The 17256-nt window shown below is 40.2% G+C and overlaps 2 protein-coding genes across 6 annotated transcripts in view; both read left to right on the top strand.

The window, feature by feature from the left end:
• Positions 1 to 7081, top strand: part of LOC137997638 (nucleoporin NUP188-like) — an 82481-nt gene extending 75400 nt beyond the window's left edge. For 2 of the 5 annotated variants that reach the window (XM_068843733.1, XM_068843734.1), the window contains exons 52-56: positions 1006 to 1084; positions 3482 to 3613; positions 4433 to 4491; positions 4884 to 5013; positions 5654 to 7079. In XM_068843733.1, coding sequence (XP_068699834.1) covers positions 1006 to 1084; positions 3482 to 3613; positions 4433 to 4491; positions 4884 to 5013; positions 5654 to 5845 — 592 coding nt within the window. In that variant the 3' untranslated portion in view covers positions 5846 to 7079. Of the gene's footprint in view, positions 1 to 1005; positions 1085 to 3481; positions 3614 to 4432; positions 4492 to 4883; positions 5014 to 5653 lie in introns of all 5 variants that reach the window. The other 3 variants (XR_011122541.1, XR_011122542.1, XM_068843732.1) reach the window with 3 other exon arrangements.
• A 1460-nt stretch (positions 7082 to 8541) lies between these two features.
• LOC137995001 (melanopsin-B-like) overlaps positions 8542 to 17256 on the top strand; it is a 29442-nt gene continuing 20727 nt past the window's right edge. Inside the window, exons 1-3 of the mRNA XM_068840576.1 lie at positions 8542 to 8657; positions 9487 to 9567; positions 10308 to 10387. The gene's annotated coding sequence lies outside the window, so the exon portion shown is untranslated. The remainder of the gene's footprint in view (positions 8658 to 9486; positions 9568 to 10307; positions 10388 to 17256) is intronic.

The following is a 17256-nucleotide window of genomic DNA, read 5'->3' as shown; positions in this document are numbered from 1 at the left end:
GTATGATTTTACTCAAGGAATTTGCCCGACTTTCTGTGAGATCGGTTGCTGTTATACCCAAACAAAAATCAATCATAGCAGGCGCACAAAGAAAACAGCTGCATAGAAAAAGAAAGACTAGTGGCTTTTCTCTAAAAATATATTAAAAAGCATGGCAATATACAGCCAATATAGACTTGTTCAGTACGAGTTATACGAACCAACTCTAGATCTGGAGTACTGATGTGAATTTTGCCGTATTCTGCAAAGGAAGCAATATTGAGAGAAAGAGAATGAATCTTTTCTATTTAAAATCCTGGAAAAAAGTAAAGAATCGTGCGGAAAAGACAAAACCATGTTATGGCGCCAAATGCAATTTTCTTTAGTCGGGCGACAAAACAGAATAGTCCAGTTCGGTGTTCTTACGATCGAACTGGAACGATTGTAGCCTGTAATGGAGCCTGATGCGAGAGATTAGGACCGTTTATACGAGAGAAAATAAGCCGCGACTTACTCTGGCCGCGGCGTACATAATACGCGAAAGGAACTATTTATGCGAGTATAAACTCCAAGGCCAGGATAAGCCGCGGCTTGAGAAAGCCGTGAACGTAGATTTTGTACCATTTATACGGGGTGCTCGCGCCTTATGTAAGCCGGGGCTTATTTTCTCTCGTATAAACGGCCCTATTGTGTTCGACTTAAGTTCACGTTTCCGGTGTTTTTTGGTAAAGTGTAGTTGCTTTGAATTCTGATTGGTACATCGCGTTGTCTTCTCCGTTTGCCGATTTTGTCACTCAATCAGTTTCGGTATCTCACTCGAAAACTCTTTTGCACCAAAGAAGTTCTCTTTCAGGTAACCTTACCAAAGAAATGGTTTCGCCATCCTCCGTATTTTTTTTAAATTTATCTTATCAATTTTAGTACTCCTTGCCTTATTGGTTTATTTTATGTCATTTTCTTTTATACCAACTGCTGTTTTACTAACGTAAGACGAAAACCGTTATTGCTGTATCTACTTGTTTTTAGATTGTTCAAGATCTTGTGCAACTCTCTAGCCATGTTACGCCATTTTACTCCGGACATCTGCGGAATTCTCTTTGATCAGGTAAACAGTACAGCCTATAAGAACTTTAAATAATTAAGGATTCCTCTGTTCTCACCGACCCTTGCAACGCGTCTAAAACGACAAATATTTGAGGCAGATGTCTTGGATAGAGTGTCCAGTACAATATTTGACACATATTTGCAACGCGGCAGCGGTTTGGCGAAGACCATGCTAAGATCTCTTTGGAATTATGAAATCCTAGCAATTTTCGTGTAATTTTGCGACACAAACTCTCTCTTGTGCCAAAATGCCTTCTTATCCTCCCGCCCTTCTCTTCATTCAATATTGAATATGCAAACTTCCGTCTTGTTGAGTGCTTATTTTGATTCAACACATATACATACGTCCTTAATTGACCACTCCCCAAAGGGGCTTTTCAGAGCCAATGAAACAATTACGACAGAACAGAACATTCAACAATAACTGTTAAGAATCCCAAGTGGCCGGAGGCAAGCTACTTGGCTACTTACAAGTGCAGCTGAGAAGTTAAACTAGGAACTTCCAGGAACATATTCAACCAATGGTCTGAACGTGTCTTGAACTCGATATCCCCGGATCTCAAGGCAAGCGCCCTTACCATTACCATTGGGCCACTTACCTGATTGAGAGAGAGGGAAGGGGGGGGGGGGGGGGGGGGGGTGGGGGGGGAAGCAGAACGAGATGGTTTACAGACACTATTGCGCGCGGACGTCTCTCAACGTAATTTGTGTCAGATTAGAGACATTTAGCATTGCGTATTGTTCGAATTTTTCGAAAAACCGCAAACCTCTAACTGTCCCGCGACATGGCCTTACGGTTGAGTTTGAAGTCTGCGGTTCAAGTTCGGACGGGTGAATACCCTTCTTGCGGTAAGTGATTTACCGCAGCGTTTTTCACCTTATAAAACTCATGAATCATTCATAATGGGAAAACAACGGAAATGTTTTATTAATCAATATCTGTACATCTGATACAGATATTGCGAAAGTCTATTCAGTTTGCCGCTACGGCAAACCGCTAACGGCTAACCGCAGTTTGAAGTTTGCGGTCGGCTTTGAAACGCGATCCTAAATGGCCCTCCCTAATGCATGTGTGGGGCTGTGGCGGGGTCCCGATATGGTCCCATTGCTGTTTAAGTGAACCTGTTTAAGCGGATGCTACATGCCCCTCTTGTGTGGATGTTTAATCAACAAAGCAGATTTTAGAATTTCAAATGTCGCGAGGCAGGCGATTTGATTTTTTTACGTGAAGAATAGTTGAATTAATATCCACAACAGAAACACTGCTGATTCCCAGTCCGGCGCCCTAATAACTAAGAACTAATGTGTGAAAACAACAAAGGTTCGGACGTTTTAATAAGTTTTTATTTTATTCTATTATTGTTATTTTTTGTATTACATTCTCGTTTTCGGATAACCTCTAATAGCAGTCGACAACACTTAACGAGTACCGGTACAAATAAACACGATGTGTTGCAACATGTTAGGCCTAATGATTTTCAATGTTGAGAGCAATATTGGTGCAATCTTTACGTCGTAGGTGAACGTAGTTTGTGTTTGTAGCGTATGATGTGATTGGCTCGCTACCCTGGCCAAAAGCAAAAGACTAAACAATTGAAACGATGCCTCAGACTTAAACACAATAGAAGCTGCTCACAATACCAAACAATAGCATGTCACGAGAGCTGCTACACTACTGGTTCGTGTCCATTGGCAAACATGTACTCAAAGGTTTTTCGTGAAGCCCCCCAGACCCCATTCATACATTCATAAACATTCTTTTGTTGTGTAAGCAAACGAGATCTGTTCTCTGAAGGATAAACTAATACTTTTTTTGGCTTCCATTTCTGAAAATGGTGTATAAGGGCTGACGGAGGAGATGCTCTCAGTTTGAGCCAGCTCTTAAGTTATGCTATTACCCTCGCTGTTTAGATCATCGAAGGTTATTACTATTATTAGAGACCTTTGGCACCGAAGTTTTCGGGATATACCTTAAACCGCGGTTTGCGGTTACTCGTTTGCCGTTAAAGGTTAGCTCGATTTTGAACTTTAGCAAGCCGTTCCTGTTATGATCATTATAGTAACTCGGCGTCGCCATCTTGAATATTTCATTGCTAAAAGTGCTCTCAAATAGAACAGCTCAAATTCTCCCAAAACATCTGATATGGTCAAACGGGAGGTCTGGTTGATCTCTGGCTATAAAACGCTGCCGTAAATCACTTACCGCAAGAACCGGTGTCTTGAAGTCGATACTGGAACCACAGACTGCAAACGTGACGGCAAGGACAAGATCACTTGATTTCCCGACGTTCGCGGTATTGCCCGAAAAATTCGTTGCTAAAAATCTCTATTGTCTCGCGGTTCCATTCTCGTCCCAGGCTTTTTTGTTTTGTGTTCTTAATCTCTCTCCTTCCTACAGGGTATGGATTTGGATTCCTTTCCTTCCCTCCTGTCCCTTGGTTTCAGTTCCCCCACCGTAGACCACGAGGAGCCACTGTCGTTTGGAACGCTACTGGCTTGTCTCAACATGGCGCTCTCCAACCTTGGTCCGGTGAGTCTCTTGGCAGTAGCTTGAAAACTGTTTCATGGATAATCTAGCATTTATCAAACATGAAGAGCTATTCAGCCAATGAAACTGTAATATCTTTACGCGTACGGCTTGCTCTTAGGAAAATACTGGTTCCCGTTTTTTCATTAAAAATAGGGAGCTTAAGCACGCGCATTTTTGAGACGCGGACGTTAACCGGAAGAGAAAGTATCGCGTGCCAGGACAGTGGCGTCTCCCAGATTTTTAGATTTATCATCTCTAATGGACAAAAGATACTTAGTAATGTAAATGTGGTTGTGTGAAGACAAGTTAAAAGGAAAAACAGCTCACTTCCGGTTGCCGTCCGCCTCTCAAAAACCCGCGTGCTTAAGTTGTTGGACGGGGTTGATATGTAAACAGATGACCATCCGGGAATACTCTACTGTACGCTTTGAGGAGTTAAAGAAAACTTCTCTTCTGTCAAATGTTTTACTTTAAGAAGTTTTCAAAACAATTTTTAGAATCACTTATTTTTGTTTTCAAATTTTTCGGGCGTTGCCTTCTTGAATAATTGGGACGTGTTATTATGCAGAAGGTATTTGCGTGAAGTTTAAAGTGGCGATAAAACGAATTTAAAATTCATTCTGGATGTAGTAAGATTTGAGGTTCCTTTGTAAAACCTCTATTCGGAGTTCACTCTTTATTGCTCGGTTTTACGTATGCCAAATGTCCGACCATTCTGCGCGATGCAAACTCCACTTGTGACACAACCAGTGGGTTTTGTTTTAAGACCGTTGCTCTTTATCGGTTGCCTCTGAAATTTGACTTTTAACTTTATCTCAGCCTGACTTGAAGTCTCCGGTGAAGTCACCCGTCAGAACTTTATCTGAGTCACTGCCAAGGTACGGAAACTGAGGTCAACTATGCCAGAATTTGTGCAGATGTTTGGCTGTGGGACGGAATCTGTTATGTTGAGTAAAACAGTTTTACCTGTTTTATCCTAGCCTCAAATGTTGGTGAGATAAATTATCTTACCAAAAACAACTGTCCTTTCCTCAGGCAATAGAATTGTGTCTTACTTTCTCTATACCGTGGGGCCAATTGTTGACTGCGGAAATGTGAAATGCGTGTTTTATGCTGCTCGTGAATTTTTTATTTATTTATTTTTTGTTTGGGTGGGGGGAGGGGGGTGGGAGAGAGGTGGTTGAGAAGAAAATATCTTGAGGTGAAAATGAGCCCTATTTGTTGTCTCGCTCGACCGAGTATTTATATTAAATTTATATGTTCGACGCAGATCATCGCTGATGTTCACAATGGAGAATGCCTTAATTGTCACCTTGTCTCAAGCCTGTCGGTTTTTGCGGGATCCCGCCCTTGACCCGAGGGTCAAGCAGTTCCTAAAGAGAGAGCTCGGAAGTGAATTGGTAAGTCTTCAATGCATATATGTTTGTGTTTAAATGTGTTTTAGGCTGCATCGCAGTGCGAGCAACTCGGCAGTTTCGAAGAAGCTTTTTGGAGCCTTTTGAATGGGCTGCGCGATTTAGCTGCATTTGGGTAGGGCCTTCGGGAGCTAGGCACTGGGCCATATTCGTATTCTCACGGTTGCACTGAAAACGAGCATGAAGGAGAGAGGATGATGCGGAAGAATCTTCTCAGATGTAAATTATTTTCCCCGCATGAGCCTTTAACGCATGTTCGTTCCAGTCCAACCGTGAGCATACGACAAATAAGATCTGTTGTGAATTCGTGATAGGAGGTTTGAGTGTGATATAAAATGTTCTAAGTATCGTTAATTTAAACGGCGGATTTGAAGTGATTCCAAAAAGGTCAATAATCGCAGTAATGAAAAACTTTAATAGTTACAAAGAAACCTGAAAGAATTCCAGGCTCAAACAGGATTTGAACATATGGCCGTGTACCTCAAATTGTTCCACAAAAGAGCCATCTGGAAGATGATCCAATGCAGTGGGCTCTTGATATATCCCGAAAGGGGCAAATGGACATTAAAAGTATGTTCCAGGTCGGGTGTCGTTATTTTTAATTAAAAAGCGTTCGCGCTTTTAGGGTAACTTTCTTGGAGGCCTCTTCCGCCATTTTGTACGCCGTGGTCTTCCCCCTTCCCCGGCGGGATCTGCACAGACGAGCCCGAGTAGCTCCGCCAGGAGAACACCAACAAAGGCACCGGCTTTTACAGAAGCCCCCGAACAGAAGTTCTTCAAGTTTGCGGACACCTTTGTCAAGCAGGTTTTGAGATGAGACAATGTAGTAGCAGGAGTTCAAAATTTCATGCGAAACACGACCTTTGGTGGCTTAGGTTGTGGTATGTTGGAGATCCATCTCCTTCTGTCTTTTTGCTGCGACATGTGGTGATTGCTGCAAAACCGCGCTTTTGTTTTCTCCGAAGAGTACTAAGAAAATGGAACCTTTGGAGTAAAAGACAGCACCCGGGTGTTTGCATATTTCATATCCGTTAACGACCGCAATTGTAAAAGTGGATGATAGTTCTCCTACAGAGACAAAGTGAGAAAGAAGCCTGCCTGAGACTTCTGAAACAAATCGACTTCCAGTTGACGTGAATCGCTTAAAAACATGCTTAAGCTACATAACACCAACCTGTAGCTGCTTCCGATAAACTCTCAGTCGCACAGAAGGTGCATTTTTGAAGTCCGTTGGGAATCAACTTTAATTCAAATGCACAGAAGAGCCGGAAGTCCATCACCTTCAGGCTTCCTGGTTTGGAGTCGTCCACAGGTCCAAAATGAATGCGGCTTGTGAGGTTTATGTCACGATGTCACGCAAGTTAAATCACTATCAGGCTTTCTTCGAGCAGTTGATTACGCTGTAGTCGCTCTACTTGTAATCATTATTTCTACTAATTTTAGATGGTGCAGCAGGCACTGAAACTTCGCCGCTGAATCGGGGCCCGATACTGCGCTTGTTTAAAAAGAAAGCGTTAAACCCTTAGAAGCTGCCGTGCGTTCTTGTCTCCAGAAGGAGGCTGCAATTCCTTTGGTCAGCCTTGAAAAGACCCACAGCCTAAGTAAGGGGCGAGAATGAGGCCACAATTTAGTGATATTGGTCTTTGTCAACTGTATCACAACAAAGAAAGGTTGATCTTTGAACTTCACGATTCGGGGACGAGAAATTGTTTCAGATCTCCACTGTCATTTTAACAAATTTGTGTCATGCGTAACATTTGATTACGTGGGATTTAATATGACAAATTGCTCCCCCTGATGGCAAGGTGCACCATTGTCGTCCCTAGAGTCCACTTTTCTTTAGCTCAGCACCGAGAGCACGGCCAGAGTCCGTGTTCTTGGCGCTGACCAAAAGAAAAGCGGACTCTGGGGACGACAATGAGGATGCACTTGTGAAAAAAAGATTGGGATGTAGTTGTATGGATCAAAGAATGACATTGTCAACAGGAGTTTATTAGGAAGCACATGGTTTATTGTACATTTTGGAGAAATAAACGGAATTTTTTAGAACTGAATTATGACGTTGTTGCAACTATTATTTTCCGTTAGCAATGGAAAATTATGAATGCTTTAATTAAAACCCGCTTCTGTGTGACCTCCGCTACTAAACAATCGATGATTGTACCCCTCAAAAAGGAGTACGGAAACTCTCTTAATGAAAGACTTTTGGTGTCAGGTACCATTTACAACATGCCAGTTACACATATAACTACATTGACCTTCGGCCATGGCACAGGATCACATTGATATTGTTTGCGTCTATGAATGATCTGAACTCAATCGACGTAAAAGCACAATGATGCCTCATCGTTGAATATCAGAAATCAAAATGTGATTTGAAAATAAAAGAACTGTTAATCTCCCTTGGCTGTGCAGACACCTTCCGAAATGTGAGCAGTACTTAAAAATTGCAAGGCACACGAAATTTGTTTGATTATAACAAAGCTGTTGATTGGATAAGATAATTGGATATCTGTTAGGCTTCGTTTGAACAAGGGATTAAAGCAAAATTGTGAAATTATTTCAAGTGATATGTTGTGTTGTGCTGTGCCCGCTGTGCCCTGCAGCATTAACTGAACACATTTGTGTCATTTGTTGGGACAATTTAGCCGCATTACGTTGTTTGTGTAGTCAGAACTACACCAGGGCCGGATGAGAGAAACTATTGCTCACATCGTGGTGTTGGAAAATAACGCAAGCTGTTGTGGAAGTGAAAACTGATCAGTTTTGTTGGTTCCTCGCTTTGTTCAATCAACAAATCACATTCATGCGGCTTGTTTAAAAGGGACACCAATTAACATAATTTAGAAAAAAGAGGAAACTAATAAGAATGAACTTTAATCTATGTGTCAGTGGACTTTTCGAAATAGAACTAATTGACGATTTTTCGGAAAACAAATAATGCACACATTGAATTGGATGTGAGAGACATCTTGGTCCAGAGTAAGGATCAAAAAACTCGACTCCCACACTAGAGTGAGTCCTGGATTCGGAGTCAGGACAAATAAATTACACGAGACTTGAGTTCTCTTTAAATTCTAGGGTTGCTGTTGGTTCCTTCGACGATGCTATAAGCCACCTTTTGGTAATTTAATTCAAACTTGCTCAAACCCACCCCACCCCCCCCCCCCCCTTCCTTCTTCCCTCTTCCTTAAGGATAGGATTTGTTTATTTGCTTTGCTTGTTGATCCTGAAATTAATAATCGGATTTTTTGTTTCATTTTCGGAAGTAGAAGCCATCGCATTTTCGAACGGAGTTTTAAGAATGAAGTCGGTTAAGGTCAACTCGTGATTAAGTGATTTTTAATTTAAATACTGCTTTTCTCACTTGCTTTGTTTAAAAGTTTTTAAACAGGCTTAAAATTAAGTCAGATTCTCCGAAAGCACCGTAGAAAAGTACTGATTAAAAGCTTTCCTTTGTTGGGTTTCCACCTGTCTTGATTGCCGAGGCTGAACCCACACAACATTCGCCAAATGCTGTGTTTCTCGCACTCGGCTGTTCGTGAACAAACCTGGCCACAGTACGGGATTCGGGATTTAAGTCCAGCGAGAAAAGGTCATTTTAGGTCCGGAGGACATTTCAATTTAAGGTAAGCATGAAATTTGTTCGTAACATTTAAAAACAAAAGATGTGTATGTTACACAGCTACCGAGGAAATTTCATATCATTGTGCTGTAATGACGATAAAGTAAATTGAAAGTTGCATTGGAAATTTTCTAGACAATGCTTTTCTTTCCTAATTCCTTTTCCTCTTACCTTAAAGAAAGAGAAATTGTGAAGTTTGTACTCTGAGAATAGGAAAATTGTGTTCTTTGCCAATTTCGCCGCTTTGTGATATCAAATTCTAAAGGTCTCTTCATACGAGCCCGGTTGCAAGGATCTCACCTTGCCACTTAATGCTTTGTCACTTTGTGTTTATATGCTATTGAGATCTTTGTTACGCGGTGCAATTCTCGGTACCCTTGCTGGACGTTTTTTTTGCCATACGAACCCTCCAGCGCAGTTGTTAGGTCGAAAATGAAACCATGTATTTTAGTGAGAGACTTCTCTCATTTGCCTTCTCTTCTAGTTTTAAGTTCGGAAAATAAGGTGTCTTTCAGCAATTATGATACAAAGGTTTGATGTTTTAAAAGCAATAAAAACGAGACATTCTGTCCTGGCCTGTTTGTTAGATGTCGAGGTCCCACTTTTCAGTTCTGTAGCTGGGCGTAAATGTCCCTACAGATCATAAATTCATTTCGCTAACCGAGGCATCCGGATACAAGCTTCCACATGATGAAGAGGCCTCGAGCACCATAAATGATTTTCCTATTACCAGGGAACCGGAACCTCTATTGTTCGGCTTAGTACATTGGAAAAGGAAGCACTTTTACAATCACAGGTCGATTAAGCACGGACTCATTTTCTATCACTGTTAGTTTGAAAAACGAGACGAAGTATGGAAGAACGTTGAAGGGTGATTTGATTGAAGTAAACAGCGAGGGATCCGCACAACAAAGGTAAGCAAGGACCCCAATGAAAGATTAAGGTATTTGAAATCCCTTTTTTTCATGTTTGGATCAAAAATAAAACCCGTAATCGCTATTTCTGCTCTTTACAGTTAAAATATCGCGTTTTTTTTTTCTCTCGCTGACGTCTTGTGTAAAAACGGATTGAAAACAGTCCACGAAAGTGCAGTTTACAAACAATCATTTCACGTTTCAGTTTTCCTTTTTAATAATGTTTCAGCCTATAAACAGCGCGTGTTTACTCATTCATAATACAACACTCCTAAAATTGAGCTCCTGCAAGTCAAATTAAACATAAAAATGAACCATTTCAAGTTTTACTCAGCATATTAAAACTGAATTTAAAAATCCGACTATTGTCTTTCAAAAAAAGATGGAAAACTATGGCCACGAGAACCATCGAAACGGTAATGAAATTCAGAAGATTTTTTGCCTTCTGAATGGAGTGATTCCTTCAAATAAGCTCTTAAAAAGTTATCAAAACTGCAGGAAGCGTCTAAAATGAAGCGAGTCAATTAATTTTATAGAAACGAAATCTCGCGTTTTGGTTATAGAAAATGCTTTTCGGGAGACAGTAATTGTTTTTGTTATGTAAGTGACGATGAAATTAATCACCACTATATGCACTAGGGAAGAGCTTAATATTGCAAGAAATTTCTCATTGCAAATTAAATTTGAGGAAAATCTTTAACGCAAAGTCATTAATTTTCAATAAACTTGTGTTTTGTCAGAGCAAACACAGCTGTGGTGCCCTGACTGAAATTAACTTTGAACGTCGTTTTCCATCCGTCTGGACGCATCAAATTTCTTGGTAAGTCAAACTTGGTACAGTAAGCCTCTAAAGGCTGCTTTTTACAAGCTCCTTCATGATGGTTTCGTTTTTTGTGGGAAGCTTATGCCCGGAAATGTGGCTCACCTTTCCATAAATTCTATCGACCCGATCTTCAGGCTCACTTTGTATAATAGTAAATCTGGAAGCTCCTCATTCATTTGTCTATCCAAGTATTTGGGATGGGTATTCCGTGTAGTCCATTCTTTAACTAGGGTTTATTTGTGGGAAATATTGGATGCAGGCAATAGGTCATTTCGTGGTGCCAATGTCCTCTTGTCTTTGATCCTGAGTCCCCTTGCATACAACAACTCTCATTCAGTGAAAACGATGTCGTTCGTTTTCGCTGGAGCCTAGAAAATTTCAAAGCCGACAATAAAGTTCAATTTGACTTCAGTGCGATAAATTAAACTTCGAAGCGAATCCGAGGAGTGAAAGCACTTGTAAGAACGTCATTGATCCAGTGCTTGTTCTTGAGAAAATTATTGGTCCAGCTTGGATCAGTATTGCTTCAAGTAATTCAACCAGAAACCGATTGTTTCAACTGAAGTTGTAACTATTTTAATAATCCACTACAGTAGATGCTTCATCGCTAAGATATGAAAATAATTTTTTACCCTGTTTTCAAATGTGAGTTCAACGGTGAGATCATTGCCATGGTAGTACGTTTTTAAATTAATAGAACAAACTAAGTTTGATAAGAAATTCACTGTTGTACAAGAACTCCCTTTAAAAAATATCGAGCATGATATTGTACTAAGTTAAAAACCGAGTCACCTCGCTACGGCTGGGTTTCACATGCAATTATCAGCACCTGCACTGAACAAAGTCCATGGACAAAGACACCAATGAACAAAAAGTTAATGTGTCGGAGTTTGGTACTTGTGGTTATGTCTGTGTCCCTAGTGTGAAATAGCCCTCACTGAGGAGGGTTTTGACCAACTTTAAAACATGCTTGCATGCAAAGTTGTAAAAGAAAACATTTTAATCCAGGCATCCGACCCAAAAGTTCTAGTTTTCTTTGTTTGGAGTCCAAGGAAGAAAATAGTTGCTAAAAAGGGTTAACTATAAGAGGATTTTCTAATAGAGTGGGCAGCATGAAATTTACAGCGATTTTGAAGGGAATGCTTATCGCCGTTGAGTGAGCAACTTACAAATTTGAAAAGTACCTGAGCAAATTCTAGGCTTGAACGAGAATCGAGCCCATGGCCGCTCTATTATACTCCTTCTTCCTGCACATTGCTCTTTTTCTCTTTATATCAAGCCAGCCCTCAATTCGAAGGCGAGTGGTTACGACTTCCTTTAATATCACGTTAAAAATGAAAGTGTCATTAAAACTTTTGAGCACACGATAGATCGACTTTCATGTGACCTTGGAAAATAAACGTAAAAACAGAACGTAAACAAAAATGCAAAAAATTTAATTGCGTTATCGAACAAAAACAAACGAGTGCGAATTTTCATTTGCTTGTCGAACGCGGATGCATACACTGTCATCTCCCCATGGAACTTTCTGGAAAGTGTCCTTATGACGTCATTTGAATGCAGTAATGTGATTGGGCATCGAGCTGTGTACTGCCCATATTAGGAGTTTCCTTGGTGGAAATAAGGAGAAGCTTTGTTTTAATCTTGCCAAACATTGGTCCGTGAAACAAACTGCAAACACTTTTTCAAGGTCATACGAAAGTCGCTCTATTCGAACTAGCTCCGTACGTTTTGGGTTCTCGTGTTCTGAAGATTAATTTAATCTCAGGTAGCAAGTTCTAAAAACCCTTGATGATTCTCGTTAGTTCTACAATGCATAACCTCATATTATGAAGTACCAAGCTTGAAAATGACGTAGCATTGAAACTTAATAAAAATAGCTGCAGGAACGTCAAGAACATTCTAGATCGGACGTATACAAAACATGGACCACCCCTCTGGACCCAGTTCATGGACCACAATTTTCTTAAAGTTGTCGCAATTTCGTTCCCGGGGCTTTTTCGCCAAGCAACTCATTCTCTACCTCTGAATTTACCATTATCGATAATTTAGAAGACTGGTTCATGGAAAATGGGAAATGTTTTTTCAAATAACCCAAGTGTGTGGACACAGGACTTGAACCCGTCACCGCACCACTTGAGCACCACACCGCTAGTGGCGTCGAATCAATATTTTAAACTATATTTGATAATGCTGTATTACCACTCGGCAAAAAACAATATTAATTAAACACTGCAATAGGTCTGTTGCCAAACTTCACGACACAACTGAACTGAACTGATATAAAAGCTTAGGCCTAATTATCTAGCTAAGGCCTTATTACTCTTCAGCAGTGATATTCTATGGGAGACTTAAATGATCCTTTTTTTTTTAAGAATTCTCAGTGGTGAAGTGGCAAAGAAGCGGTTCCTAAAGAGTGGGAACGCCGCGGGCTCAAATCCAGTTCTTGGATTTTCCTTATTTTATCTGCTACCACAATTCCTGGGAAACAGTTTCCTAATATAGAGGTTTTGCACGGCAGCCATGTTGCATGGCAGGAACAATAGATTCTTTTTCCTATGGGAATAAATGTTCTTTCTAATGCAAAACATTTTCATTGTTCCTGCCATGCAATATGGCTGCCGTGCAAAACCTCTATAACAATAATTGTAAGTTCAAAGCTAATTACGAAGTGACCATAATCGTCACAGTTGTGACACCCATACGAGAAGGTTTGTTCTTGCATTGTTTTTGTGGGTTTGTACGTCAAGGCAGGAAAGGAAAATTATTGTTCATTGGTCAGTTGTCGACTCAGCTCAGTGCAGTCTACTTCGGTTCCTATCAAGTTTGGGTGGCGGTCAACTTTAGAATCTAGTTTATTTATTCAACGCCTCCACTGACAAGCTTCGTCCGATTTGATAAGTCACATTCCAACACTTTCGGTCTGTACAAAGATTTCATTATTACTTGGGCCCCTTAGGGCACCGAGTTATAAAACATGTTAGACTTCAGTCTATTTTTTATTGTGCAGCAAAATGCACAAAAGAAAGCACGTGGCAGTGGTTTGATTGGGCAATGCACAATAGAAGGCACGTGGCGCTGTTTGCATTGGTTAAAGCAAACCACGTTGTCCAAAGTGTAAAGCATAACATCATCGAGAGCACTATTTTGTGGTGGACTGCGTTGCTTGGTTTGCTGAAGATCAATGTTGCGTTGGCTTAATCGCTTTCTTCTTGAATTGCGGCGCTCAAAACACATATAAAGGCACATGCTTTTCGCGGTAGACCCACACCAAAAGATGTCGAGCGTCAGCTTCGAAACGGGTCGTTTCGCGAACTGAATTTAACTCAAATGTACTGAGATGCAACTGAAATGGACGCAACTGTTGAAAGCGATACAAGTCGCAATACTATTAAAAATATTTCTTTAATTAGCATATACTTTATTGAGAAATGCTCTAAATATGACAGCGACAAAGAAAATAACTTGACAAACAACATTGACGCCATAGGGGAACCCTCTGAAGAAGAAGTAAAAACATTGACACAGCGAACGAATAGCCTCACGCTCAGTATACCATTAACTATAAGATAAGTTTTTTTTAGATCTATTGCGTTCTTTTGTTGTATATTCTTATATCCTTTGTTCAACTAGCCATATAATTTAGCGATCGTGTTCATTTCATCATTGCCATCTGCTCTAGTTTTGCATGTACTTGTGATGTAGTTTTATAAGCTGTTCTGTTGTCTGTGATGCGGTGTGTGATCGTTAGTGATAATAAAGACTCGATTCCAAAGGAGATTTGCAAAAGTTTGTTTACTTAAGTTGTGATGCGCGTGTGCATCGAAATTGGCGTGACCGAAAATCTAGGCGAATTACAGCGAAAAGACTGAAACGTCTATTTATAAGAACAGAAAAAGGAGGAAACTTGCTCGAACATATTTGATTAACAATGTACCGAGGTCATCCACATTTCATCGTATTACTAGGAGATCACTTACTCGTAAACACAATCACAGCAGCTTCCTCAGGTATGCCCTTGAATCAAAGCAAAAGGTATGAAGCACCTTTCCAAAAGCTTGGATGAATAGGTAAATGCAGAATGAAAGTTAAATTCAATACAGAAATCATGAATACCCGCTTCGACTTATCAAAGAACGTTTTTAAAAGTCTAGTCCACCGTATGGCATATTTTAAGTTCAACCTTGCGGGGATATTGCTTAGCAAAATCCTGGTCCACATCCAATTGATCCTAGTAAAACGATATATATATATGTTATCCACCGGCCGGGAACTGTGCCCGAGGTCTCGAGTACGGCCCGAGGCCCGTACTCGAGACAGAGGGCACAGTTTTTCCCAATACGGACCGACCAAGGTCGGTGAATAACATTTTTATTTATTTCTAAATTCTATTTTTAGAAGGTAGGAGAAACTATTAAGAACGAGATGCTTCCGTGAAGCATACACTGGGTTGCCTGTGGTTCGTGTCACAGAAAATCAGAAGGCACTCAATTGTGTGGTATTGAACTGCAGCATTCCAGGCTCTGAAGAATAACAAATAAAAGAGAAGCGAGAAACATTGGCTTCTGGGCTGACATGTTGATAATTTTCAAGTTCCCTCACAACTTCTTTTCACCACAAGTTTAAGCGTGCCTTCTGAGCATCTGACAGCTTTGTAATACTAAAGTTCACTGAAGTTAGTCCCTGTCCGGCGGGGTTAGAATCAGGATGGGAGACCAAAACAATATATCCCTCATAAAACAGAAGCATCGGACCGAAAATACTATTAACGCTAACAAATGCGAACTCAACAAGGTACAGATTTTGTTAGCTTGCTTTATGCAAAACAAATATTGATGCAAAAGTAAATAACTGTTGATACACAGTTTTTAGAAAGAGCAGAAGGAAGTTTCCCGGACGGTCGACCGAGAAATAATATTTACGACATGAAAACAACGTTAATTTTGAACCGTGAATATAAATATAAAAAGTTACGATCAGCGACAAACATTTTGGGAGATTTTTGCTAAGTTCAAATAAATCGCAAAATCGAAAGTGACGTGATTAAGTTACCGCGGCATGTTTACTCGCCAAACAGTGAAGCATCTGTGTCAAATGATGGCAAGATACCGAGTTTTTGTATTTTTTTTTTTCTGTCAAGTGTTATAAAGTTTGACAATGAAATGAGCGAAGTCAAAACAAAGATCACAATCGCCCAACTTTTGAGGTTGACAATTTGTTTATGCAAAGTCAAAATTCACTCTCCAAGACGCGTACGACGTTATTTATCACCACTTTATTATTCATCTGCGTCACAATTTTTTACTGATTTTGGGGCTCATTTTGTTGAAACTCAAGCACGCTTCCAACAGGCTTGTGAACCCTTCCAGCTTACAGAGCAATACTAAAAAAATTCTCCCATATCACATTTCAACCTTAAGCTCGAAAATTCAATACACAACATGATATTATAATTCACAAAGGCAGAAAATACCACAGAATCCTTAAGGTTCCAGCGAAAAATTTATTGAAACAAACAACATATTTGCTCTTAGAGGCGAAAACCTCTTCCTATTTCATTGCGTGCGTGGAGACAAGAAACTCAATCGTGTCAAATTACCATGTACTTCAGGTTTCCTGAAGAACCTTTTCCTTGAATAACAAGAAAATGCTTTTTCTATTGCCATAAAAACTATCCAGTGAAGCTCGCATATCATAAAACATGATAAATTCATAAAGGCCACCTTTTCCAGCGAACAATTTTTTGAAGCAAACAACATATTTGCTAAGAGAGGCAAAAACCCCTTCTATTTCATTACGTGCGTGAAGAGAAGAAACTCAATCGTGTCAAATATGCGCAATATTGCAACAAACTAAATTTCAGGATCAAACCGTTTCCATGAAGTACCTTTTCCTTGAATAATGAGGCACAAAATAGACGACAAGCTTTCTTTCAAATAATTCTTGGCTGTCACATTTCCAATTATGTTTTTACTGAAGACTGTGCAGAGTTGACACAGATCCACGAAGGTGTTCGATTCGCTCTCTGTCTTTGTTGAACCCATAAGTTACCAGAGAATTTTCCATTTGTTTTTAGTGTTCTACATAACAGCACACTTGGTAAAATATTGAAATACAGGTCGCTTTGATTTCGGCTCGACGGGCGATAGATTGTTCTCGAAGTCCATTACTCGTCGCTTTTAAGATTCCAGCGCCTGCATATCCACTTGACTTGCCATTATTGAGCTTCATAAGGGTATATTTTGTTCAAAGATCCACTAAAACGCCATTCGCGTTACATGACTTTCGACGCCATGCCGGTTAAGTTAATCGTTCTAATGTGTCCACCAGAGAAATCTACTAATTTCCCACTACCCTCTCGATCTTACGAAAATACGCGCAGAAGGCTCTATGCACAAAGACACCACTTAGCAGGGGAGTGACAGGCAAAACTTTTACCGACACGGAAAAAAAAAAAAAAAAGAAAACAAACAAACTGAACGCAGACCCCGACTGGGTTTGCCACACTGGCAACCCAGTAAAAACTGGAAAAGCCATGTTTTTATTTTACACATTGTTGGGTAATAAAATTCGCTTTCACTGTGATAGCTTTCGTCAGAATCCATTGTTTTTTTATGAGAAAGTTGAACAATAACACTGCTCTATTGCAATAAACAATTAAGACAAATTGAAACTTCGCTCTTTCAATTCGCAACTTCACTCTTGGCGCTTAGCGTAGTTGGTTAGCGTAGTTGGTTACCATGACCGTGGTCAGGAGATAGGAAAATACTGCCCGCTCTCGGAACCAATCAGATTACAGGATTCTCAGGATACCGCCCGCTCACGATCAAAGAAATAAATAAATGCTTCTTACTGTCAAGGTAATG

This window comes from Montipora foliosa, chromosome 3 (assembly GCF_036669935.1).
Source record: "Montipora foliosa isolate CH-2021 chromosome 3, ASM3666993v2, whole genome shotgun sequence".
Taxonomy (NCBI): domain Eukaryota; kingdom Metazoa; phylum Cnidaria; class Anthozoa; order Scleractinia; family Acroporidae; genus Montipora; species Montipora foliosa.
This window is presented reverse-complemented; position numbering and strand designations above follow the sequence as displayed.